Source organism: Phalangium opilio, unplaced genomic scaffold (assembly GCF_054372755.1).
Source record: "Phalangium opilio isolate 3A_F unplaced genomic scaffold, DU_Popi_V2 ptg000024l_1, whole genome shotgun sequence".
In the NCBI taxonomy this organism is placed as follows: domain Eukaryota; kingdom Metazoa; phylum Arthropoda; class Arachnida; order Opiliones; family Phalangiidae; genus Phalangium; species Phalangium opilio.
The window spans coordinates 8,280,630-8,308,026 of NW_028324155.1; the positions used below are offsets into that span (position 1 = coordinate 8,280,630).

General features: G+C 41.5%; 1 protein-coding gene and 1 long non-coding RNA gene across 21 annotated transcripts in view; one reads left to right on the forward strand and one right to left on the reverse strand.

Annotated features, from left to right (window-relative positions):
• The window catches only part of LOC149692639 (uncharacterized), a 31,388-nt gene extending 21,920 nt beyond the window's left edge, over positions 1-9,468 (forward strand). For 12 of the 18 annotated variants that reach the window (XR_016382836.1, XR_016382835.1, XR_016382833.1 and 9 more), the window contains one exon: positions 386-7,159. This is a non-coding gene — a long non-coding RNA (uncharacterized LOC149692639). Of the gene's footprint in view, positions 1-385; positions 9,373-9,453 lie in introns of those variants that run through there. The other 6 variants (XR_016382829.1, XR_016382828.1, XR_016382832.1 and 3 more) reach the window with 6 other exon arrangements.
• Positions 1-27,048, reverse strand: part of LOC149692638 (uncharacterized) — a 108,053-nt gene extending 81,005 nt beyond the window's left edge. The window contains exon 1 of one of the 3 annotated variants that reach the window (XM_089868460.1): positions 26,949-27,048. In XM_089868460.1, coding sequence (XP_089724586.1) covers positions 26,949-27,033 — 85 coding nt within the window. In that variant the 5' untranslated portion in view covers positions 27,034-27,048. Of the gene's footprint in view, positions 1-23,188; positions 23,702-26,948 lie in introns of those variants that run through there. The other 2 variants (XM_089868459.1, XM_089868462.1) reach the window with 2 other exon arrangements.
• Positions 27,049-27,397: the final 349 nt, after the last annotated feature.

Sequence of the window (27,397 nt, forward strand, 5' to 3'; positions counted from 1 at the left end):
TTTTCGCTTAATGACGTAGTAAGGAGAAACTTTCACTCTAGATGTCGCTCACGTGACGCCTATAAGTGTCTCAGCGCCGCGTTAAGCCTATTTTATTCAGATTCGCGCGGCATTAGTAGACTCGGGAGTCTCGGGCGCGCGCGCTTGGCTTTTCCGCGAGATGCCGTGAGTGACGTAGCAACGAGAAAACCCGCCAAAAATCTTCTCCGCAAATTTGCTTTTTCCCCCCAAATTTCAAGTTTTCAAAGTGTTTTTTCTGTGTTTTCCTTCATATTTAAATATTAATCAAGCATATTTTTGGAATCAGAAGAGTTTAAACTCTCAAAAAAGTAAGGTTTTCTTTAGATTTGAGATCATTTTTAAATCACGTCGCTATTCCTTTAAGAAATAAAAAGACAGACCGCGACGACCTTGGCACCACACTTCTAAAAACATATCGTACCATATTCCCTCCTCCTCACCCCCCGCTTTCTTTCAGTTTTCCACGCGCTAAAGCACGAGTTGAAAAAACAAGTCGTTCCAAGAAACTAAACTACAAAATTATTTATAAATAAATATTTCAAGTGATGACAGATTTTGAAGAAGAAAAAAACGACATTGGGATGGGATGGCATAGCTAAATTATTAGGTAAAATGAGAGAGCAGAAAGTACAAATTATTTAGTTGCGGAGTTTTAATAATTAAATTGTTGAAAGTTCGACCATGTACCAGTATATTAGACAAGAGGCCATGGCCAGGCGGCGCTCTCTTATTGGTGAGGAATCATTGGCTGGGCGCATTTTCATTGGTACGCGTGCCGAGAATATTTGAAGATTGGGGGTAATTATCGAGCAATTAGCATAACATTTTCAAAAGGTACAGTAGAATGAGAGGCGTCCCCGGCCGTGCACTTCTCGCAATAATACCTTTACTCAAAGTTCTACTATCCCCATCACCCCCACCCAATTTATGTAAATTAGTTCCGATCGGCTTTCGAGGCTATCATCTATACTGGAAAATATAATTCGAATCCGTCCCACTACCATAAAGCGTGCCACATCACAGAAGGTGCGCAACCAAGCCATCATCAGTCGAACTGCGATATTCCTCAAAAGACGCATTTGAACCGAAGTTAGGGGGACCTCAAAGCGCGTGTTGCCATATCCTTTCTGGACTACAAATGAGTGAATCCCCCAAATCATAATTGTCTCCCTGCCGCAGAAGCGCATTATGTCTTAAACAGGAAGTTACCATCCTATAGGACACCTATGGCAATTCTTTTGATAACTTCCCTTTTAGTACATCCTCGACGCTTCACCGGGAGTTTGCCTCAACAGGATAGGTTGGTCATACCGGCAACGCGTGGGCGCCATCCTTTCGCCCGGTTTCCGGTATACTTGCACAGTCAGACGCGATGGGGTTATGCCCTATTCCAAAGAGAGTCCCAATTCATTAGGAAGCGGTTCCCGCAACAATTGGTAAGGAGGCAATACGCGCCACCTTGTCCCTCTCTCTCTGAATCTCGCTCTCTCTCGGTTATACGTGAAAAGGGCTTTAAAAGGGATACTTTGCCCGCTTATGCAAATACATCCCAACTCTTCGTCCATCCACCGGTACCAACCGGCGAATAAAGAGGTAACTACGGCATAGGACAAACTTAACTTGACATTCTAATAGTAATTACAATCGTCTTAGCTAGATGGACCAAAATTAAGAGACGTCCTCGAGCCGCCGCGGTATACGTTAAATTGTAAATGGCGGTGAGGCATTTTGCAGCCAGAGGACTGGTAAGACGGGGCCGGGGGTGGAGGAAGCAATTACCAATGTACGTTACGTTTCAAAGACGCCATCCTATATCCCTTCCTTATCTATTTGCGAGTGGGGCGTATGCCCCCCCCCCATTCATCTCTCCCAGGCCCGGGTTTCGGCTTAATAAGACAAGAAAGGTCTTTGCCAAAGTCGTTCTCTCGTCGATTCAGAAGCAAAGACGTGATACTATTTTAACTGTTGGATGAGAGAGAGTTTTCTTTGAAGGGGAGCTTGGTTTGAACTGTCTTTATGAAAAGAAATGCGGCATAAAGATAAATTTACGAGCGGACACAAAAATTAAGCGAAATTATTCGTGAAAAGTGTTTTTACTTGTAGCAAAATTTAAATAACAAATGAGAGCGAGAGAGAACTTGGTTTTTCTGGTTTTGGTAAAAAAAATTATGGGATGGAAAATCAAGATGAGGGGGGCCATTGCGGTGTCGGCACGGGGCCTTTTAAGGGGTTATAATAGAGAAATAAGCGTTGGAGAGACGAAATCCATTAGAGTCGTCGAAGCTAATTCCTCGATGGGCTTCGAGCTTCTATACCACCACTAAAGGGGTGAGAGTGATAATGGGTTTAAGTCTCTAACCCCTGACGTCGTGCCAGGAAAGGCAAGGCACGGATGGCCCCAGCTGGAACCCCGTGAGTATGTATGTATGTCAACCCCTTTTTCTATACCCTTCCAACGAAAGGGTGCTGCTGGCAAAGGGGTTTGGTGTAAGGCCCCAAGAGCCGATGGCATTTTCGGATTTTGCCTGATGGGGAGGAGGCGGTATGGCTAGAACGCAGCTGCTAAAGGAACCTCGCCTTCGTATATATACCATAAGGAATTAAGGGGAAAAGACAGACATTCTGCTACATACAGCCCAAGCAAGCACCAGGGATAGGGTTATGAGTCAAAGGCCCACCCCTCCCCCTGATACCCCAGCAGCACCATGACGAGAAAAAGTCACGGCTACGTATAAGGGCCCCTCCGGTATAAATTTCACATCGCTTCAGCTCCGATATTTCTCGCGTTTGTAATTACATTAGAACATACGTGATAAGAAATGATGATAACTTTGAATCCCAAAAAAGAAAACCGAACCTCCTTTAAAATTAAATTTAAAAATATATCGGAAGTACTGGTATAGTCTTTTAGTGCCTTAATTGATTGCAAAATAACACGAAATAAATCACCCCATAGAAAATGAAGCGAGCAGCTCAAACACTATGTGGTAAATCTGCCTTAAACTCGCATAGTGCATCATGCTGTTTCGCAGATTGGTTTGGTTACACTAAATGCCATCTAAAATTAGGTGCAGGGCCATGTGGGACGCGTGTCATCCGCGCAATATACGTAACAAGTACATACACGACCGCCTTGTGTCACGGCTTGCACCTAATCTTGTCTACAATGTAACCGAGGCAACTCTGCGGGTCTTCAATTACCGGCGACTCCATTAGGTTTAATAACATCCCATGCAGGATACCGTCCTGTAGCAGCTATCCGTATAATAAGATACCACCAAACTTAAGTGTGTCCGTAACAGAAGCGCGTGGGCATACGCCCCATTCCCATACCCATCTTGACTTCAATTAGAGTTTGGCGAAGGGAGTAAAAGAAAAAAAGGATAAAAGAAGTTTTGGGCGCCAAAAGAAATGATAATTTCGCGCCAAGAATACCGATTCGTGTCCACTCGCCTAGGGCGAATGGTTAACATTGGGGGTATCTCCCCCGAGTATAAATTCCGTTAAGGAGAGTGGACGAAAAAGGGGGGCGTGGCGGGGGGGGTGAAATTGAAGCCCATTTATACAATTACCAAGAAGCGTCACAGATATAGATAGACGCACCACCATTAAATCCTTCCCATACTTCAAAATGGCCCAAGGAATTTATTCCATCTTAACACGAATATTAAACGTCTTAAATTCATCGCGCAAGACTATAGTGTTATGTTAAAATTACCTTTAACTTATACAAACATTCATGTGCGAAATTAAAGACATTCGTGTTATTAATCCTATATCCCCACATTTGGATAATACCTTCCATACCTCTGAAGTCTAAACCCAGGATAGAAAAAACTTAGCCTGACTTAAAAAAAAAACCTCCCCGGGTTGGTTCTAAAGGGATTTAACTGTCGTCCAAGTACCTGAGACGAATACGCTAGAACCCCATTTACTATTCTTAAGAAACGAGTCCGTCCGGGTGTCCTACTCATTCGCGTTTCAAAGGTGGACCAAGATGGCTTTCAGGAGGTTTTGCGGGGAAGGGTGCGCGAAGGGTCTCCAGGGTGCCATTACGAGTGGTGGCCCCTCCTGGTCGTCCTGAAAAGGGAAACGCCGGTGGCACGTGGGTGGATGCCTCCGAGCGGGGGAGGGGGGAGGAATAGGTTCTCCGGGGAGAGAAAAAGAGCGCCAAATTAGGGGTTGTAACCCCCTCGTCCATTTCAACGCCACCAAAGACAGAACTGAGCTGCAACCGAGCCTTAAAACAAAGTCAGGCAAATTTTTTCAATTTAGATTGGGGGGAAATACCCCCTCTTCCCCGCTGCCCTATTCCCACTCCTCCATTACCTAAGCTTCCAGTTTTAAGTCAGCGAGGGGGAAGAGCCCCCAATGATTCCAACGGAAGAAGATTTTCACAAAATTTTCATTTCTTTAGTTAAAATTGTCTAGAATATTTCTGAGTTTTGAAAATGGCATTTCATGATTACTCTATAGAAAGTGCGCGAAAAAAGGGGGCTAGAGATATACCCCCCCCCCCAACCCGTTTTCGTAACTTTAACCGCGTTTAATTCAAGGATGCCAGTAATTTGTTGTTAGAGCATCTCGAATATGGAACTGAATCGAACGCAGAACTACAATTTCTTCAGTGTGTTATCGATAGCGGTTGAATTGCATTCACAAATGACTGACCCTGCACACTTTGACCCCCAAATCAATCTAAACCCCTTAACAAAAGAAGAAAATTAAATTAAACTGAACGACACCGAAATATTTCGATAAAAATAAAAAACAAAATAATTGAAAATTCTTTAAAAATATTCCATTCCTGAGAATGAAATGAGAATTGCTAATAAAACAATGAAAAAAATTTTTAGAGATGAAAATATTTTTAAAGAATATGATTAAGAGATTCTGCGGGGGTTTTCCTTTCTGTTTACGGTGTGGCGGGAGAAAGGGGGCGCGGTGCAAGACGGGCCCTATTTCCCCTGGGACCCTTCCCTTAAAAAAAATTCGCACCTTTTACCCAGAAAGTCCCTAAAGGTCGCTGGGGCTTCAACCCCCAAAAACAAAAAAAAAATTCAGTGGAGAGAGAGATAAAAAAGTCACTTTATCATTGCCACGGATCCGTTTTTCCCTTTGTAGAGCTAGTTTTTAGAGATGGTGGTACGGTGTCAGATAGAAAATGAGATATACAGCTTGGGCCCTTTCTATTAAGGACTGGGTACGCTGTACAAGAACAAAGGCGAAAACGGAGCCATCCTCAAAGGATTCACCCAAACCTAAATGCCCACGGGATAAGAACAGAATACCACCACCATATACGACGAGATTACGTGGTTGCGGGACGTACCCCACCTATAAACGCTTTACCCCCTTCTTTCCTAACAGCTAAAATACTTAGTAACGCCCCTACGTTGGACCTGAAAGTGCATGGTGCGATGGCACTGACTATTCCATAGAGTAAAAGCATGCACCGTCCCAGTATCATTGCTCGTTGTTACCGCGCGGTTTCAACGATGGTACAACCATCTTTAAGCTGCATGCGCGCTTTTGAAGTTGTTATACCAAGACAGTAAAAAATAAAAAGAGAACTTCGATAATTTGGTATTCAAGATGGGATTCTCGCTGGTTGGCGCTCAGTTTTGTGGTGGGGGCCCATGGGGGGCAAAATTGCACCCCCGATTAAATTAGTTTTTGGCGTCTCCAGTGAAAGCGCAAGAAGAGGAAGGAGAAGAAGGAAAAGAAAAAAACCCTAATTTATCAGAGCAAAAAATAGGAAGAATTGTTCGCGCAGGTAAAAAGTCGAGGAGGCTAGCTCCTATACTTCCGCGCGTACTTCTATCTCTCTCTCTAAGGAATGTGGAAATGAAAATGATATCGGAATTGAAAATATAACGTAATTCCCAACTGGACTAAAATTCACCCGCAAAAACTTATTCCGACTTAAAGCGTTTGCACTTTTTAAGTCAAAAGTTTTATACCTAAGCCAAAAATTAAATTTACTCATCGGAAGTAACCTAATAAAGGTTAGTATGACAACGGAAGTATCGTAGGAAGTAACCCTAAAAACGTTAGTATGACGATGAAGAGTTACTAACTTATCCAACAATTTTTACAGTTTTATTTTACGTCAAAAAATGTATATACCTATAGCAAAAATTAATTTTTACTTCCGGAAGTAAATGTTAACATGACTACTTCCGAAAGTAAAATCGGAAGTAAACGTAATATAACGAAGGAAGAGTATTTTTCCTCTAATAATTTTTTTTTTTAGGTTTTTAAAGCGAGTTAATTCAATAATGCACATAGAGCGCGTGTTGGGTGATCCATCCCATCGATTTAGGAACAGAATCGAAAACGATATATATTTTTTTCTCTCCCCTCGAGCTCGCGTTCCGTGAGTCATTAGCGACGACCATCATTTAACGGTGAAAGGTAGCGCTAAATCGGAGCTACAGAATCGGATCGAAAAAGCCCATCGAGATATGACAGTACGCGCTAGGCCGACCCGGTAGTCAGTCGATTGGCGCGAGAATATAATAATTCACGCGGGAAATAATGACCCGAAAGAGCGCGAGCGAGCGAGAAAGAGTGGGCGCTTCCGAGAGGTGACAGCGTTTCCTCATTTCTCTTATTCGTTATCCACCCCTTACACCCCCCCTCCGGAACCATTTTTTTCCCTCAGTGGCGCAAAGGGTCGCTTGATATTAGCCAGACGACACGCCGGGACCAATCGACAGATTACCTATATCCGAAACCCCCCTATACTAACACCGAAGTTACGTACTAATCTCCAGCCAAAGAAATATCCCGAACCTACAACGCATATTAACCCAATAACTTCTGTATTAATTTACTTCCGAATCATTACAAATTGGCCGGTGCTCCCTCGATATGTATATACAATAACATGACTCAGAACAACTAACGTCCCTTTTCTAGCAATGTTCTTTCCTCTTTTTTTAGGTCTTTCGGGGGCACGGTGTGTGGGGGCAAAGGTTCTCTTATTATTAAAGGTATGTACTAATGCGAGGGGGTGACCCCCCGGTCCGGATTGTCCATTGGAATATCGGGAAACAATGAAAGATGGACCTTTGATCGCCTAAAGTCAGGACAGAACATAAATACATTTTACAAATAAAAATTCATTTTGAAATTGAACAATTATTGCAGAAATATTAATGTTAAAACAGAATTTCCTTTCATCAAATACGATCAAGGGATACAAAAGGCCACAGACCTATTGTAAATTTCCGGTTGATAAAATAGCCAATTGGGACGGTGGTTGGTTCGAAAGGAATGATGGGTAAATACGAGTCAGCTATATAAAGGCAAGCTGCAATCGTAAATAGAAAAGAGCCGATGCGAGCTAGGGCGAGGAAATAAAGGATTGTTGGGAAAAAGTAATGTCCCTGTCTTCTTGTCCCTATACTTGGCTACCGAAATACAACGTCTATCGTCACTTCCCGTAAAGGTTAAAGGTCAGCTATATTCGGGGCTTACCATTCGGTGAAAGGTAAGATCGTAATCCGTACATATATCCGGTAGTTCGCAATCAGGGGTGTTTGCCCAGCTATCAATGGCAGCCAGTAAAAAGGCGGGAAAAGGTGTAGGGGACCCCGCGCTCGTTTTGTTCAGCCATACACTCACTCACTCACTCACCCACCCCTCGGGTTTTGGGTTTTTGGAGCCCCGGCTTCTAACACCGCCACCATTTCTCTCTATCGAATATCAATAATAAAACAGGGGGTTACGAACTATATAAGGTCACTGTCACTTCGGAGTGCCCTTAAAGGCCGGGTTAGGACGTTCATCTCTATGGAATTGCAGTCAAGTCGGGTTGTCCCTATATAGTCGCTCGCACCTAGGCGCGCTTCCAATTACCCAATAGGGTCCACACCCCTCCTGCACCCCCAGAGCCTACATGGTGTTTGCTTTTTCTATCCGCAAAAATCGTACAGTGCCATTTATTCTCTGGTAAGGGGAAAAAAGGGACAGTGGATGACCCCTTGCTCCATCCCAACGTATTCTTGGCCTATGTCCGTTTATTTTAGTCCCCTACCCACCCTAAATATTCGCCTCAGTTGATGAATTGGTCTAAAAGGGGGTTTCATTTGAATTGTAGGTCATAATTTCACAACTTTGGTTCTTATAATGTAGATACGTTAAAACAGAAGTGAGATGAGACTAGAAGTGAAGGGCTCTAGCATTGGTAATAGATCTTGGCATTAGTGAACAAATTTGAGGATTTTACGCCGCTTCAATCGCGCCTACGCTAGAGAGAGAGAAATTGGTTGAGTTCCAAAAAAAATTCTTACCCCCTTCCCCTCAACCTAAAGCGGCGAAACACGGACGCGGGTGCTTGAATCTAGTTCGGCCGTCTACCACCGCGAGCGTCTCACGTTTTGGAGGGGAAATTCGGAAACCACCACTAGAGGGCCAACCGTTTTTGTGTTATCAAGAATATTCACTTTCGCCGAGTGAAGAATTTGGTTAGCTCAGTACTTCTGGTCTCATCTCACTTCTGGTTAAAATTGAGGGTACCACCAGAAAGCTCAAATTACGTACAGTAATTACACCCAATGGTAGATTAGGTAGCGCGTGAATTAAAATAGTTAAGAGATTTGATAATAGTTATAAAATTGGGAAAATTGCTTTAGTTATCTTCAGTGTCAGGCGCAAACCCTAAAACCCATATATATATCGTTACGAACGATAAAATAGACGATAAATCGTTTAAAGAAAAAGAAAAACTATAGCTAGTACCATAAACAAACATTAAGATATCGTTAAGACGATGAAGGTTTTATACCGTAAATATTCTTCTATAGTTTCTTTTAAAACGCAGTTTTTCGTTGGTCCCAGAATCTCAAAGCACCCATCATCAGTTTTAAAACGATAAATGGAAGGGGAAGCCGCCCTAGCTCCATGCAGCCCACGGTTTTACTTTTCATTTTCGTGTTTTACCGGACACACTTGCTAGGTCTAACCCAACCGAAACACGCGTAAAAAAAGCCCTCGAAAAGTAGATAGATAAAAAGGTAAACATTTCTCTCTCTCTCTCTCTCTTTCTTGGACCATCAAAATACCGTTCTGGTTTTGTGTGGCGCAAGTCGTTAATTTGAGACCTGCTGCAGAAGAAGAGATTTAGACTAAAATAGTGTAGAGTTTGAAGAAGAAAAAACTAAGTTTACATCGATGTGGATGTGGTTACCTCTACTAGAGAGAGTCCCTAAAGGGCGCGGGGGAAACCATATAAGGGTCACGTGAAAGTGGTGGTCCGCGCCAACCTTATATAAAATGTTACGTACAAAAAAGTGCGGAGTGTGTGTAGGGGAAGTATACAGTCTGCGGGGTCGTTTGGAGACTGTAAGTTGATTTGAAGCTTCCACAAAAAAACTATCAGAAGAATTGTCTGAGGGACTTTATTTCTCTTTCATCTATCAAAAGGGAAGTGCCTTGGTCCCTTCCTCCCTCGCATTTGCCCAAATATACTTCAGTTAGAAGAAGAAAGCCTTATACTTCTTTAAGGAGAAATAGCGGCACGCCACGCAACGATATACAACTTTAGGAGAGATATCCTATATTTTTCTTTACCAACTGTTTAATACAGAGCTCTGTTCCAAATAGGGTGGCAGGACCGAAGAAGTATGGACCAATTTTTGAGACGAAAATATACTATTTACAGGGTTCATACAACTTTTGGAAAACAAATTTCCCCGAGATTTCCAGGTTTTTCCCCATATACTTCCCTGAATTTTCCAGGTTTTTCCCGTATATGGAGTATCCTATGGAGCAAATGTTAATGTAATGAGGGGGCGAATTGGACCACAACATACTCAAAGGACATCCCCGTATCTCTAGTAGAACCAGAGTTACGAGCCTCCAAAGTTTAGTGTAATGTTAATCCTATGGAGAGTATGTTTATGAGCGTTTTGCTTAATTACTCGGCTCCCGTTTTACGCAAATTTCCCTGATTTCCCTGAATCTTACTAAAAATTAGAAATTTCCCTGAGTTTTCCCTGAGGTTTTTGTCAACTATTTATTTCCCTGATTTTTCCAGGTTTTCCCGGCTTTCCAGGTTTGTATGAACCCTGTTATTAAAGGTATTAACACCATAAACTAGTTATGATTAGATCAAGTGTTTTACGGATGACCATAATTTAATTAATTAAATTAGAAATCATTGCCTTAATTGAGTTTCTTAGTTAATTAACTTTAAGGGGTCATCCAGGACCATAACACTGCCAATCATGCCTTATTTTGGAGATGTCCTTTGTCGTGAAATCGGTCATAGAAGTTAAACATGGTATCGAAAACGGTGAAGGCAGAAGACGACGCGAGGAAAATAATCTACATTAACTTCCCTTCGTTAATCCTCTAGTTAAAAAATATTGAAGTATGTACATAGAAACATACAACAACGACGAAGCTTACAAACAATATTTTTTATTTCTCGCTTTCCCCAAATAAATAACGGGCTTTCGTTGGGGGGGGGGGGCAAGAAGGGAGGGGAGGAAGAAAAAGAGGGGGGGGGGGTCTCTTCCGATAAACGCAACGCGTCAGGTGGTGAAGTACGCGAGAAATGCATTGTGGGACCTACATATATATACCAAAAAGAGGGGAGTGGTCGATCCGAGGAGAAAAAAGAAGCTCAAGATGAAGAAAAAAAATGTATAAATGGTCAGAGTGCGTGGGGGGATACGAGAGAGACGGCCGATCAACAGATGCCGCCAGCACCGCCGACCTATAAGCAATATATTACCGGCGCCATATACGATTCTATTCTTTCGTGGCAACCCAGAGACGCCGACAATTCCCTAACAGAAGCGATGGAGAGAGAGAAGATGGGGAAGAGGAGAGAAGAGGAAGATGCTGCGTGGAAGCTCAAGAGCAAAAGAGAGATGGGAAAAGAAGAACTCGTTGTTGTGCAGGTGTGAAAAGTCCACCCGTTAATCAATGGTACTACGCCCAAAATACCAACCATCGGAAGACTCAACCTGCCCCCCCCTCACTACTACTACCACCACCATGCCTACCACCACCTCCGACATATTCTAAGGGAGATTTCTTTTCCAAACCACAGAGAATCCATACCTTCTCCCTCAACATCCCACCCTTCCTATTCTATCTCACTCCTACCTTAAAATCGACGGCATACGAGCCACAGCCTACCTATATAATTTCTACTCGCCAGGGCCTAGAATGGTACCAAAAAAAGTGATATGTTTCGGGTGTTCAACTTGGAAAGGAATGGTTTTTATAACATAAATACGTGAAATACTGCATGCAATCTAGCTATAGTAAAGACTTGAAATCCATCGTAGGATTTTGTTTTGACACGACGGCGGGAGGTGTATATACGAGAATCTGTTTATTAAATTTAAAAGAGTGTTTAATTTTAATGTAAAGATCGAGGGAGCTGCATGCGCATCTATTTGTTCCGCACGACTGACGCGTTCACGCGTGCGGAGAAAAAGGTCTTTTGTCTCCTCAACAGATAGAAAATACCGGCATCAACCACGCAGTCATCCGAGGGATTAACAAAACACAATCCTTCTCTTAAAGAAATCAACTACAGCAGCAGTAGCATCAACGTCCTTAAAAGAGTAATGAGGACCCCCTTGGGGAAAAAAGGCAACGAAGGAGTGTTAAACTCGTGTGTCCAATGATCGTCAAGACGGAATTAACCTAACCGCATTACGGTTAAAAACACGGCGGCCAGCGAAGGCAATTGTGACGCTTTGCAACTAAAGGAAACAAACCATCATAGATTTAGAAACGGCAGAGGCTATTTACTTAAAGCTATGGGCCGCAAGAAATTCTTCGCTTATATAGCCTCGTCTTTCAAAATAATACGAATGTTCAGATTATTTTGTTGACGATGGATAAAAGAACTTAACGCCTTCGGATCTTCAGGAAAGGGGGATGGAGAGAAAGAGAGATTTTAAATCACATCACGCGGTGTATACAGTTTTGTTTAGCCGATAAAGTTCATCACACTCCGCGAGATAATTGAGTATTTGGTAAGACGAAGAAAATAAAAAAGGGCTAGATATATAGCTTATTTCGAATTTTATAAATTTTTTAAAAGGTTGTGTTGTTGGGTCTCCCCAAGAAGAAAAAAAGGGGGAGGGGGGTAAACTATATAGCCATTAATGAGATCGTGAGGATGGGACACGAATCTTCCAATTGTCCAACCACGAAATTAAGAGAAAGCGAACGCCGTCCGTCCAGTCACGTGGAACGTGCGCCATAAGTATGGGCAAAAGAATTCAAACCCAAATCCTGTTGCCACACCGCGTGGTATGTATATGGATAATCATCAATTATGAATGATTAACCGTATAACAACTTGCCAACACCCCGTAACTTGCCCACACCCAACAGTACCTTCCCTACAAGAGAAGAACTAAGTAAATTTTCTCAAATCTTAATATTTTTTTTTTAAATAATGACGGTTTAACAATCATATTATACCCTACTGCCCAAAGATTAACGAAATTAGATCTTATGAATCCGTTGGAAGTGGTCAGCAGTATAAGGTCATCATGGGGGACAAGTATTAAGTTAAGTAACGCGGATGGTCACCCAAGTACTTGAAATAACTGAATAAATCATTGAGGAGGGTTAAGGGAGGATAAAGTATACCCAATTCCATGCAGGAGATAAGCCTCGTAACATTATGACACTGAGCGAGAGAGTGAGTGAGGTGGGCGGGAAGAGGGTGGGCAAGGGTAGGACGCCCAGGAACTCTGATCGGGGCAGGAAGGCAGGAATGAATGAATGAATGTACGATGTAAATATTTTGTACCGTTCCTTATCTTAGTTTGGCATCCCCGGCGCACACTTAGGAATGGATACCTAGCTCTGATAATAAATGTTATACTTGCATTGCTCATCCATTCCCCTCCCTCAATGAAAGAGAGTACATACAGAAAGAGGAAATAGGGAGACGTCGGTGAGGGGGGGGTATTGTTTGGTTAATTAGTGCCTAATGACTTGTCCCTGCCGATTAAATCTACATTCTACTTTAGCTTTAAACGCAATCTGACAATTTTAAACCCTCCTGGCCAACAACAAGACTATAAAGCGTGCAAACGCGTACACGAAATTTAGGAAATATTCCCCCCAATTTAATGAATGATAACAGAGGGGGTCGCTCCCCCAATTAACAGCGCAACCAATAATTTCACTTCCGAATTATACTTTAAAGCGATTAATTTTGCAGCAGCCGCAATGTAAAATTTTACATAAAATTACCCATGCAGTTAAGGAATAGAACCTCTCCTCCATCTTCCACATCTTCCAAAATTTGTTAAATTGACCTCTTGATATTTAAAATTAAGTCGATTACTTCCCAATCAATCAATAAAGGGTCACCTAAGACTTTTGTTAATATTAAATCTATATTTCAAATAGGAAAGATACTACTCGTTGGAAGTTACTGCGAGAGACGTGAATTATTTAAATAAAAGTTATTAGTTCAACGAACTCCTTAATCTCGCGCAGTGAAGCGAAAAATCGAAAATATATAAAATGCGCGCGTGAAAATATTTACGAACAATATACATTATATATTTATACATATAAATAAACAAACATAGGCCCTATATAGTCTTGTGATAGTAGAAATCATGACGCCTTGAATCGGTTTGAAGCAGAAGTGAGATGAGACTAGAAGTGAAGGGCTCTAGCATTGGTAATAGATCCTGGCATTAGTGAACAAATTTGAGGATTTTATGCCGCTTCCCACGCGCCTAAACTACTGAGAAAAAAATTGGCCGAGTTCCAAAAACATTTCTTACCCCCTTCCCCTCAACCTAAAGCGGCGAAACACGGACACGGGTGCTTGAATCTAGTTCGGCCGTCTACCACCGAGAGCGTCTCACGTTTTGGAGGGCAAATTCTGAAATCGCCACTAGAGGGCCAACCGTTCGTGTGTTATCAAGAATATTCACTTTCGCCGAGTGAAGAATTTGGTTAGCTCAGTACTTCTAGTCTCATCTCACTTCTGTTTGAAGTAATATAACATAATAGTAACTCGACTACAAAAAAGAATAGCTCATCGCGTTCAGGTAAGGCAAGGTACCACGCTGCGATATCTAACTAAATGACACCCTTTAAAGGTATACCCTAACCCATGGCATAAGTATACAATTAAACCGGTTCCCATTTAAAAAAACGAAGCCCATATAAGCTATATAGCTCGTCAAAAGGTTAAAAGCTTGCGCCTATAGGACATGCAAGATACATACATGAATGTTGCGGACCAGTGACTTTCAAAATTTTCGAAATAAAAAAAAAACCATATTTCGGATTAAACGTATTATAATAATAATAAAAAAAAGGATAAAGAAAGAATGAAAAAGAGAAAAAATCTCATTACGTCGAGAAAAATAACACGCCATCATCCAAAACTCAGGGGTCTAGGGGGAGGGGAGGGGGGAGGGGAGGTAAAGTGCACTCCTATTCATCCATTCCATATTTTTGTGTAATAGTTTGATGTGGCCCGGGCTACGTACGGACGGTTATAAGGCGGCAATGCAATGCACCGCGTGAAAGAAGCGTGAGAATCTCTAGTCTAGGCGTCCTTTTTTTCCGCAATTTTAGCCGCAACAATAGTCGCTTCGGACGAAAAGAGCTGCCGCATTAACTGTATGCCAACAACAACCTCCTCCAAAATGTGAGAGAAATTAAATTAAACGAAATACAAAAACTTTTGCGATCTTTGATCGAATCGAGTCAATTTTTTTTTCTTTTTCTTCAAGAGGGCTATTGTTGGAATCAAAGCGCAAAAGGGGTTACGACTGTCCGAAAAAAACTCCCCAAAGTACTCGTGCAGGACTCGCTGATGCGTATAAAATACCCTTAAATAATTTAAGATGAACTATTTATTTCTAAAATTAGAGCTGAGCGCGAGCGAATATGCATGGCGCCCTTTTCTTTCAAACATTAACTTTCGCGCCAAAACGATAGAAATTCATATATATATACATATACAAGCTCTTAAATTCGCCAAAAGCGCGCGAAAACGGAACGGTGGATGCAAGTGACGTTTATAATATCAACTAGAAATATATGAGAAATATAGCGCCTTTTCTATATCGTAAAACATAACCTTAAGATCTTGTCTTCTGCATATAGGGATATGTCGAAATTCAACGAACCCCATCCACTTTACAAAACGGAATACAGCAGCGCCATGATGCAGGACACGGATGAAATTGCACCCTCGTATTATATACAGCGTGGTACAGATCAAACAAACGGTACAATAAATAAATAAATAAAAATCGGTAAACTATAGCAAGCAGCAAAGGCCCATTGGGACATTTTCAATACTCTTTGGGTAGCCATTTCATTCAAGATGGCCGCAGATTGGAATAAAAATCATCTTAGTGCAAGCATACCAATTAAGAGTAGCGTTCCTACAAATTTTCAATCTTCTAATTAAAGCAATTCACTCAGTCAAGACTAAGGCCTACTTATCAAAACTATGACGCAGTAAATGACACAAGTTTTTAAAGACCTGATTTGCAAGAGTATACATTATACTGAAAATAAGTCGTTCATATCTGATCTGATCCACTCTGTATCTACATAGGGGCATCGAGGCGAGGGGGAAGGGGTACGACCCCCTATATATATATGTATATATACATTTACAAGTCGTGGATTTTAACTGCGAAGAATATCCTGTGATCTAACAAGTCGTCATTTTGGGTGGAAGGGGGGGGGGTATGCTCCTGATTTATGATCTAACGAAATTTCCACAACCTCCCTCCTTCCCTCTCTCTCTCTCTCTCTCTCTCTCCGTTACGCTTCTCCGATCTCTCTCGTTCTCTCCGGGACAAGATGGAGGACCGCATCCCATACTCTCTCTCTACATCCCCATCCCTTTGCTCTTGAGCTTCCCTTCGAAGGAGAGAGTTGACGCGCTACTGCTAAGTCTACTATACACTGGACTGTAGTTTTAAAGTTTTGCCTCCCGACTTTTCTCTCCGTACATGGTATTAAATATAATAGCGAGGAAAATGGGGTTTCCCCCCCGGTCGACCCCCAACCCAAACCCCCGGGTATCTATATGTATATATAAAAATGAGAACTAGCTGTTGCTCGTTTCGTTTTCAAGCAGAAATTTATTATAATGGCTCGAATTTTCTCCGATTTGTGCTCGCGAGTTGGTTCCTCTTAAAGCGAGCGCTTTTGGGAGGCCTATAGTTCTTAGTATAGTATATATATATAGTATATAGTTTAGACGTCAAATATATCGAAAAGTTATAAAGAATAATTTTAATATCATAGACAGACAGACAAATATGATAGAAAACTAGTATAATTAACTCCTTGGGTATTAAGAACACATCGTTATGTACAATTTGTTTTGCAACAATCGAATACCGAACTTTTTATTTAATTTGATACCATCATAATATAATTATTTAAAACTTAAGACTCCAGTTATATCTTAGCTTGCCCTTGTTAATAATTGGGTACAGTTATCATTTGGTCTTTTTAACAACGTTTGTTAAATTTAAAAGGATTATTTGGTAAAATAATTTCTTATCGTCAGAGGGCGTCCATTAATCTTGGCGCGCTTAAAAGAAAACCCACGCGCAAGAAAAAGAAAAAAACCGCGAGAATAAATGATTTGATTAATGCTTTGAAATTCGAGATACGAGAGAAAATTCAGCCCCCCCCCTTCCTCCTTAGTTACATATAAAGAAATATAAGAAAAATCTCGCGCGCTGTGTATCTTAAGAAGCAAGTATAAAAAAATCCTCGTGCAGCGCATGCGTACAGCAATAAATAAACAAATAAATCTACCTAGGCCTAATTCGTATCGCCGCCATCTTGACTGATTTTGCGCCAAATAGATTATATAGAGTCAGTTGTAATAGATTGGATAGCGTTAACTTTGTGGTACATATACGGTATCGGTGGTACAGCCAGCCGAATGTCTCAACAAAATTGGATTACCGATGCGCCCCCTACACTATAACCCATAAAATAACTGCACCAGTGACTACTACATTTTTTTGTAGAGTCCAATTACTATAGGGGAAAAAAGTGTGTCTGGGGGGTTGAGAGAAGCAATAGGATTAGTGGGGATCAAGCCCCCAAACCCAGCTTCCTCTACAAATACTATTTTAGGCATGGGCCAAGCAATTCTACAAGGACAATAGTGACAAAAGTCAAAAGTATCATCATAATATGTGACCACCCAATCTTTGTCTGTCCATAAAAGAAAACAAGTGCTTTCTTTAATAAAAACTATCGGCAATGTTCCAGGTTGAGGGTTTGATTATAGTGGGGGTGGTATAGTAAGTAGGCGTGTAAGAGAAAACCAGTTATCTATATATAGTTGGTTTGGCCGTATAAAATTTGTACCATGCATGCAGTGGTAATTAATCATACTTGTATCCTGTTTTTTTTTTTATATTTCATATTAATAGTCCGAGGAGACAAAGTCTACGTGATTGGCGACCAAAAAAGCTATAGCCGCCGTGTCTAAGGCGCGCCCGTGTACCGCCCTCCACAATGTTAATCCAAAATACATAACACCATCCCTTTAAATCGTCGTACATCCACATTCGTAAGACCATAACATTTCATTCTTCCTTTAATCTCTCTCTCTTTTCCAAAAAATGGATAGTATAAGACTTAAAGGGGGTTGTCGTTAAGGTTCAAAGGTCATTCGAGTGTGCGGAGACATTGTCAGTGAGCTCCATTAACGAAAACGAGAGAGAGAGAGAGAGAGAGAGAGAGAGAGAGAGAGAGAGAGAGAGAGAGAGAGAGAGAGAGAGAGAGAGAGAGCGAGAAAAAAAAGACATTGTAAAAGTATATCATATTTGACAACGCTCGATTGCCCGCTTTATGAGCGGAAAAATCCGGGCACCCAAAAATAGTCACCCGTCATACCATCACCATCCATGAATGCATTCGATAACACCGAGAATAATTAATAATATCTTTAATTTAAAATTGTCGAGTCACCTTAAGTGGTTTGATTCTTTGTATGTTTAATTGTTGATAAAGGTTTATTAGGGAGAAGGTATAAGATGCCTTAGTATTCGCGCGCCATAGTCCCAGTCCCCCTTTCAAAATATAAGGGGGGACGTAAAAGGAGGCCGGGCTATTTCGCCTCTTTTCGGTCGGAAAATACGTCATTTTCGTCATTAGCGTCGCACTGACGTGAGTTTTCAAGAACCAATGAGATGCTGGTTGTAATTTAGAGGCGGCGGGGATTAACTCCGGACCTACGTCTTTTGGACTGGAGATAAAGCTAGATTATAAATGTGGGGCGAATTTATACCTTCTCCCTAATAAAGTAGATATCACTTCTTGGTAAGACTAAGGGGAAAGGTTCCATACATTAAAAGTGGTGCAGGTTTGTATATAGTTAAGTCCTTCTCAATATTGCTGGGACATAGAGGCAGGAAAATCTTCTCTTAAATTTAAAAAGAAATATTCATAGGTTTCAGAATGTCACTCGCGAAGATGGGCGGTGGCGAGATGTACTGTACGTTTTGGGGCATCGAGACAAAATCGAAAGAGAAGTTTCTGGGAGAACGCGGGGGACGTTGGGGCATGCAATGATCAACTCGGAAAATTGATCTTTTCCCGGGCAACGTGCGAAGTAAGGGATCGTCAAATATATATATATATTGGGGGGACCTTTTTACACGGGGTCAACTATAGGAGTCCCCTTCAGCAACACCCCATTCCCCCCCCTTAACCCCTCTTTTAAAAAGAACCAGCTCTCTTCGATTTTGGACCCCCGATTTCTATAGTATAGTAATCGATGAAGGAACAGTTTCGCATGCAGCATCCCGAGGAAGTCCAAGAGCACCCGATGGAGAGAGAGAAACAGAAAAAAATAAGTCCGATACTGTCGGTCGGTGGCGGAACTTTAAAAAAAAAAAAGGAGAATTTTTTCCTCTCTTTTTGGACCAGCTTCCTCGATCCACGCAGCGCTGAGGAAGAAGAAGCTAAGGTCCGCTCCATTATATGGACTACAGTCGAATGGATTAGCCGATCCATCACTGACCTGTCTCACCGGGCATCTCCCTCACCCTACCCGCGGCCCATCACTTTCCCAAACTAAGAAGTCTACCACCCTATAAACATACACATACACACACACCCAATATGGCTTTTAGACCAATACCACTTTTATATCGATTTAATTGCGATTGCCTCTTGCACCCAATAACCCTTTTAAAACAATGTCCTTGACCCGAGAAGTCACGAACAAAGGCACGCACCAAATAACTAACTATACGTAGGTCTACATCATCCGGGAATTTTAGAACAAAAAATATATTGAAATCAATCTCAAACAGAGTTACTAAGGGACATCACAGGGTTCGTACAAAATTTTAACATTGAAAATCCCTGACTTTTCCAGGCTATCCCTGACCAAATTTTGGAAATATCCCTGACCATTTTAAGGTATTTACCAGAGCCCACTTTTCACACCTGGCTCATATTTAGCATTGCTCGAATCATGGTTTGATATACCAAACGAAATCCCTGACATATCCCTGACTTTTTAGGAATTTTTTTTAAATCCCTGACTTATTCCCCTATTTTTCATATCCCTGACTTATCCAGGTTTTCAAGGTTACCCAGGTTCCGTACGAACCCTGGACAAGTTACTAGGGGGTCAGTTGTGCGTCAACAAAATAGCTATAAGCGACCCCACAATGCAACGTACGTTGCTTCTTTGCAACACACCAAAATAAATTGGCAATTAGAGTCTATATAGCTAGCGCAAGTATATTGAAGAGCGTTATATTTAAGAATTTGTGGGGTAACATTCCATGGGTATAGAAAGAAGAACGAACGGGTTATTAACCTTAATCTATACCGTGAACCACCATAAACATGCACTATTCATTTTTTATACAGTGTCAAAAATATATTAAACGCGCGAGATCTACGTGAATTAACACAATTATCCCATGAATATCGCACCTTGAACCTTAATACCCCTCTATAACTCCTATACAATAACGAAATAAAAAATAACTCGATAAAATGAAACGCATTCTTTCAATCATAACACGCGCGAAGGTGGACCCTCTCGAGAATGTATAAAAAGCTCGCGCTTAACGGGCTACTTCAATTTAAGTCGGGAGCCATATCAATCCCAGGCTTTCTTAACGTTTAAACCCGGCATACATTAAAACTCTAAACCAGTTAATTTGGATTACCCTATATACATCAATCTCCGCACCCATGCCATGCCAAACATGCCCTTTTTTTACTCCAAAAAGGATATACTCGAGCGTGTATGGTTTGGAGTTGAATACAGTTAAAACGTTGAAGGCATCGAACGCTAACATATTCTTCCCTGATTTTGAATTACACGGACCAAGAGGTGGAGTGGAGTTAGGGGGGGTTGGAGGCGTACGTTTTCTAAGTCGTTATTCCTTAGTTAAGGGGTTCTTTGGGACTAAAAGAAAGAATGAATAGCGAAGAAGAAGAAGAGAGCAGAGTGGTCTTTCGGAGGGAGGGAGGGTAGGCATTTCTTAATGTATAGTCTCAGTAAAGCGCGAGCCGCCTCCATTTCTTCTACAATATTTCATGAGATGCGACCAACAGATAAGGAGGAAAGGAGCTCCGCATTTAGCCAAAAAACGTTTCATCTCACGATGGCAAGAGAGAGAGAGAGAGAGAAAAAAAAAATATTCTCTCTTTTAATAAAACTAGCGAAACGTGCCAATGACTTGACCCCCCCAATGCCCACCCCCTAAAAACAAGATGGCGCATCAAAACTTAACTAAAACAACAAGGTGTATATATAATTCAATCTAAACAGACCCAAAAACATTCAGATAATCTCGAAACATATCCTTCCCCTTAATCCACGTTCAAGTAACTTACGTAAGAAACTGTCCTTAATGGACACTCGAAGATTTTGGGCATATAGGAGAGGGGGGGGCCATTGGTACCGACCAAATGATCTAAGACAGATAATCGCAAAACATTCAACTCTGCAGGGTTCAATTACTAGGCCAATAACAATATCCTCATCCCTGGAGAAATTGTCCTCCATCCCTTGCTAAGATTTTGGGCATGGGGATGATTGGGGAGGGGGGCTTATTTCCCTCCTTTTTCTTTTTAGCGCCAAAATAAATCACACAGGCGCGTGAAAGGGTTAATCAAGGAACGTTTTTTGTTTCTTTAAAAAATCGAAACGAGCATCATTTTCTCTCTCGTCTAAATCGGGACGAACTATTTTAGATCGTTGTCTATATCTCCCTATCTACAAAAGAAGGAGATGGTTTAGTATAGTGCCCGGGGGGGGGGGAGGGAAACGTGCTTGGAACAAAAGGGTGGAGGCCCCCGCGCGCCATCTTAATCGGGTCCTCGTGCAAGCAGCCAAAAAAAACCTAAAACCAAAGCAACACGCTTTAAAATATATAAAAGTAGATCAAATGAAGTAACCAAACGTAGATGAATTAAGATAAAACATAAAATTATACGAATATTTTTAAGTATTTAGAGAATAAGACAGTGGTCAAACAACCTGGCCCTTATTGTATTTATTGTGTGACAACAGGGATAGATATAATTTTAGAAGTAGGAATGGAGAACAGAGTAATGTGGGCGGGCGTCAAAGTCCAGGACCCTCTTCCACGGGACGGAGGAGTATGAAAGAAGAGGCGGGTCATAGCGACAGAGGTAAAAAGGAATTGAATATTTTTCGCCGTCTCCGTCAGTAACGTCATCAAAACGTAGTTTAAGTGAGCCAATAAGATAATTTAAACTTTTCATTACGTGTTGGAGGGAGGGGCTCTATACTGGGCTATGAGTCGGACTGAAGTAAATACTAACCGTTCTCCATTCCTACTTCTAAACTTAAATCTATCCCTGGTGACAGTTTAGGTTAGGCCTTTATGAATCAGGTCAAGGGATAATCACTTTGGGTCCAGCATGATTATATGTGGTATCATTTTGTCACTGTCAAAGGGCCTGCTAAGATTTCACGTCGTTTACAAGTAATCCCCTTTAGTCCATTCAAAGGTACATAGTGAGTGACCCCTCGGGTTAGATTAGGTTATGCTCAATGGGGGGAGTTGATCAGGTTGTCATCTTCTAACCATAGCAGTATTTACTTCAGGTAATAGATATCATGCGGGAATATTATCAGCAGGCCAAGCACGTAACTCTGATGTGACCCTATCGTTGACCCCGGCCAGCAGCGCTGGCCACTCCGCCCCCAAACAGAAAAATACCTTCTCGCGCCTTTTTTTCATTGTATTTAAAAAACCACTAAGAACTTTTTTAAAACAGAGAGATAAAACTCGAGTCCAGGGGGGTATAGGTGGGGGGGCCTATATATTAACAGTATATATATTTCTCAACGCCACAAACACGATTAAATGATTCTTCTTCGTACATATCGTGAGCTAAACTATATAATCTCGGAAAAGAGATGCCATATTTCATATGATTTATCATATATCATATTGGGGGGAGGGGAGAAAAAGAAAGGGGGGCAGAAGCTTATTATTATTATTATCAAGATGATGGATAATTGTAAATAATTTAATTTACTTTGTTTTAAAATTAAAATATAAAAAAAATAATTGCCAAGTTTTTTAATTGTTTTCCCTGCAGCCTTTCTATTACATTTAAGGGTGAATTAAACCAATTGTTACACTATATTAAATTAATCTATTCTATACGTGTGAAATATGACCCCTTTCATTTTCAAAGTAATTTTTTTAAAAAAATAAATAAGAATGTTTATATAAATTCGTAGAAATAAAGTTTAGTTAGTTATTCTTTTTGTTTACGGCCTTTTAATAATAATAAAAAGGAATTTTAAAAAGTTACACCCATGCATGCACCCAAATAGCGTATATCGCGTAGCGACCCCCGAATAAATCGTTTAACTATAAAGATCGAGTTCAATTCTCACGCGCCAAAAACGTAAATAAGTAATTACCTATTGTTCACGTGACGTGATAGGGTGTGTTGGGGGGGGGGGGAGGAAGAATGAGCGTGCATTCTAATCGAATTAATTAAGATCATTTGAATCACGAAATGACGGGTGATGACGTCATCGGCACCTTTTCTAACCCATACTATGCAACTTTTCGCGCCTAATTTTGTGGTAATGATCAATATTATTTATCCCCGTGGCTTCAACTATATAAGCGCTTACCATTGGCTTGTAATTGTCCTCGTTGCTGATGGAGGTTATGGTGATGGTGATGATGGTGTTGGTGAGGCGCGGAGGGTCTCTCGTGATGAGGTGGCGGTGGCAACAAGAAATTGGGCGCCGTGCCCGCTAGCACCTGAAGCCAAGGATGGGCCAACATTTAAAGTTTATATTTATATATTTATAACAATTCTTTACGACGACTTCATGATGACAACGACGACGGTCTCAAAACTTGACCACGATCGTCATGTCATATTCGAGTCTCTTAATATATATCACTTTGAGGAAACCACCGCGGGATTCACTAGCGGCCCTACAATCAACTACGGATATGTTATAACACGTGGTGGTCAATTCCTTCGGTTCGGTGTTGCGATAGAGTTGGGCCCGCGCGAACTATAATATGGTCATCATAACTTGGGGGACCAAAAACGGGGACTATATCTAAGACAGTCGCGGGATAGTAATACGGTCCGACTTTACCGACCTCTGGATGAAGCAAAGAAAGTGAGAGAGCGAACAAACGGGGGCGGGCGGGCGGAAACTTGGTCGATGTTCGACGGCGAACGACTTTTGTCTTTTTCCCGGTGGTGGTCTGGCTGGGAGCGAAAGGGCGCAACGCTGCGAGAAACTCTTCTCTCAAAGAACACTCTCTCTCTTGGATGGAAACTAGCTTGGGGTACGTACCGCCCCGCGCCGTTCAGATATCCGCTACCACCGATATTTTCCCTCTTTCTCTCTCCTCTCTCTTTCTCAATAGATCCAGGAGAGATCTAGTGGACGCACTCGCATCTCAGAGAGAGAAAACCGAGATGGATGAAGGTGGATGGAGAGTCCGCTAGCCAAGCGCTCTTCTCTCTCTCTAACTTTAACTTACACACAGACTAAAAGGATGGAGAAGAGGTTGAAGGAGAAGACAACCCTTGCCGCGAGCCATACCGGGAGACGCAAATTATAAAGATTGTTCGCAAACATTTAATATTAAAATTAATGATTTTTTATCAATTACAAGGCAACCCTTGCTGCGACATACTGGGATGATGTTAGAATGTTACGGGTCTAGAGTAGGACGACGTACTTAAGGGGATTGGGGGCTCGCGGACCCAACCTTGAGAAGACCTCGAGTAAACCACTTCCCAAACCTTCCCCATATAAAGTTAGTGATTTCAAATACGCATTTTGGTCTATCAATATGAAGATGTTAAAATGTTATGGGTCTAGAGTAAGACAACGTTTCCAACTGGCTTTTCGCCAATTAGGGGTTTGCGGACCCAACCTTGAGAACTCGAGCATGCTACCCACTTCCCAAACCTTCCCCATGTAATGTCACTAATCTCAACACTCAGTTGGTCCATAAATTCGTGCCACGTAAAAGCAAACAAACCACTTCCTGAATCATATGATTAAAAAATTTCAATTTAAATATATTCCCTTTGATTTTAATAAATTACACTCCTTGAGTGTCTTATCTACCTTTCCCATAATACGGTTTAAATAAAAAATTACTAAAAGAGACATATGGTCCACAGGGCCCTCCTTCCCCTCAATAGAATTAAAGTGATATCGTTCGTTACAAGTGTTTCGAATCCCATGTTAGAAAAATAATCCGGCTAAGCTATAATACCCATTGTTCCCCATCACATCATCTACCCACCCACCTTCTGGTAAGGGAAGGGAGGTGGGGGAGAGAAGGTGGTATTAGTGTCGTTTTCGTTAAAAGCCAATAATAAACGAGTAGGAATTAGAGTCCCTCCCCCCAGACGCATCCTTTTATAAGCTTAATTAAGGAGCTCTTTCTTTCGAGGAATTTATCCCCCCCCCCTTTACTGGCGATAGACTACGAGAGGAGAGAGGCAAGAGAAAGAGAGAGGATGGGGACGACGCCAGCAGAGATTGCGGCCAGGGACGAAGGAAAGAAGAAAAAAATCCCACTAAAGCGATATTGCCAGAATCCGAGAGCACTCCATGTTAATGACGCCGCTTTTCCCTATCAGCTAAATGCGGCATTTCGATGCAAAACGACAGCCATTTCCATTACCCCCTTTTCATTCTACATCCGTCGCTTATGTCACGGTCAACCTGCCGCTAACGACTAAAATACTCTATAAAGGGGAAACAGCCGCGAAGCGCGCGCGCGAGACACGAGATATCGTCTCCTTAACCAAGGGGTTTAACATTACCAATTTCAACCGCGATTTACTAAGTATTCCAAGGTTGAATTTAATTAAGCGTTAGACTCCTCGATTGGTTTCTCTACCCCTGGCATGCACGCGCTGGTTTAGCAAGCAAAGGCGCGTGCATTTTTCGCTCGCGCCAATTTTTTTTCTTCTTTCCCGCGCATTTTCCCCTTTTCCTTGTACGGAAAAAAGGCGCGCTTCTCAGATAATCATCGGAGCGGTAGAATTTTTGCGCTCGCGACCAAAAAAAGATCTGCCTTATTTCAAGACAACATTTTGGCTCGCGCAAATCTAATTTGTTTGTCGGGTGAAAAAAAAAAAGGAAGAGAACCCATACAGGCTTGCCGCGCAAACGCCATTTTCATTAAAACAAGGTGCATTTAGGTATTGCCGCGCATCGTCCCGAGTCTTTAAAAAATTCATTTTTAGATCATATTTGTAAATAATTTTATATTAACTAAAATTGCGGGAAAAACTAGGGTAGAAGAAATTGCTCTTATTTTATCGTGGCAATTGCGAGTCAGAAAGAAACTTTTTCGAACTGAATTGAATAAAAAATTTAAATTAAAGTCTGGGATGGGGGGAGAGAAATTGCAGAAATTTACGTTTATTATTGAATTTATGGACAACGTGCATCAATCCAGTTTGATCAACTCCATCCATTCGCTCCCAAAACAGTTAATGGCCCGCCTTTTTTACGGCTTTTCTTATATAGCAATGGAAGCTTTACTTGGGCGCGATTATAATAAAAATTATCGGGCCCAAAGAGTTTCCCCGAATTAAGAAAAACAGAAAGTATAAGGTACACGATGTTCTTTTGCGAGGTCCTCTAAAAGGTTATTCCCCAAAAGTATACAGATACAAGAAGATGCCATAAGAACTACAGTAAATAAATATTCTATAGAAAAATTCCTAATATTAAAAATGGCGGCGTCATAAGCAATTTCACGCGCCATTTAATCCATCCCCCCACTCCCATCCCCCTTAAGTAATTTTCACTTTCATAATAATTTTTTTCCAGTATATTAAACCAATAATAATAATACGCATTCCAACTCTTAAAACGAGTGCATATACAGTTTCCGAGACACGTTTTAAGTAAATCAATACAGATCCCTAAAATTACGAGTCCCTTTATCGACTTAACTCTATCAAGAAGTGATATCTAGTTTACTAGAGAGAAGGTATAAGATGCCTAAGCATTCGCGCGCCATAGTCCCAGTCCCCCTTTCAAAATGCAAGGGGGGACGTACAAAGAAGCCGGGATATTTCGCCTCTCCTCAGTCGGACAAATTCGTATAATTTTCGTCATTCGCGTCGCGCTGACGTGAGTTTTCTAAAACCGATGAGACGCATGCTGGTTGTAATTTAGAGGCGGCGGGGATTAACTCCGGACCTATGTTTAGACTGAAGATAAAGCTGGAAATGTGGCGTATTTATACCTTCTCCCTAATAAACTAGATATCACTTCTTGGCTCTATAAAGGTTCAAACTGCCTGATGGACGCGAATATAGATCGCAAACCAATTATCAAAAATGTACGTATCCCTCCACCAAAAAAATAAATAAATAAAATCAATTACCTTGAGGCGACTCATTGGACGATTGAAATGTCGTCAAATTCACGTTGACGTACTCAAGAGTCTCAAGTTGAAGTTCAGGTTGCATCCTCTGACGTACTCAAGTTGCAGTTCAGGTTGCATCCTCTGACGTACTCAAGTTGCAGTTCAGGTTGCATCCTCTGACGTACTCAAGTTGCAGTTCAGGTTGCATCCTCTGACGTACTCAAGTTGAAGTTCAGGTTGCATCCTCTGACGTACTCAAGTTGCAGTTCAGGTTGCATCCTCTGACGTACTCAAGTTGCAGTTCAGGTTGCATCCTCTGACGTACTCAAGTTGAAGTTCAGGTTGCATCCTCTGACGTACTCAAGTTGCAGTTCAGGTTGCATCCTCTGACGTACTCAAGTTGCAGTTCAGGTTGCATCCTCTGACGTACTCAAGTTGCAGTTCAGGTTGCATCCTCTGACGTACTC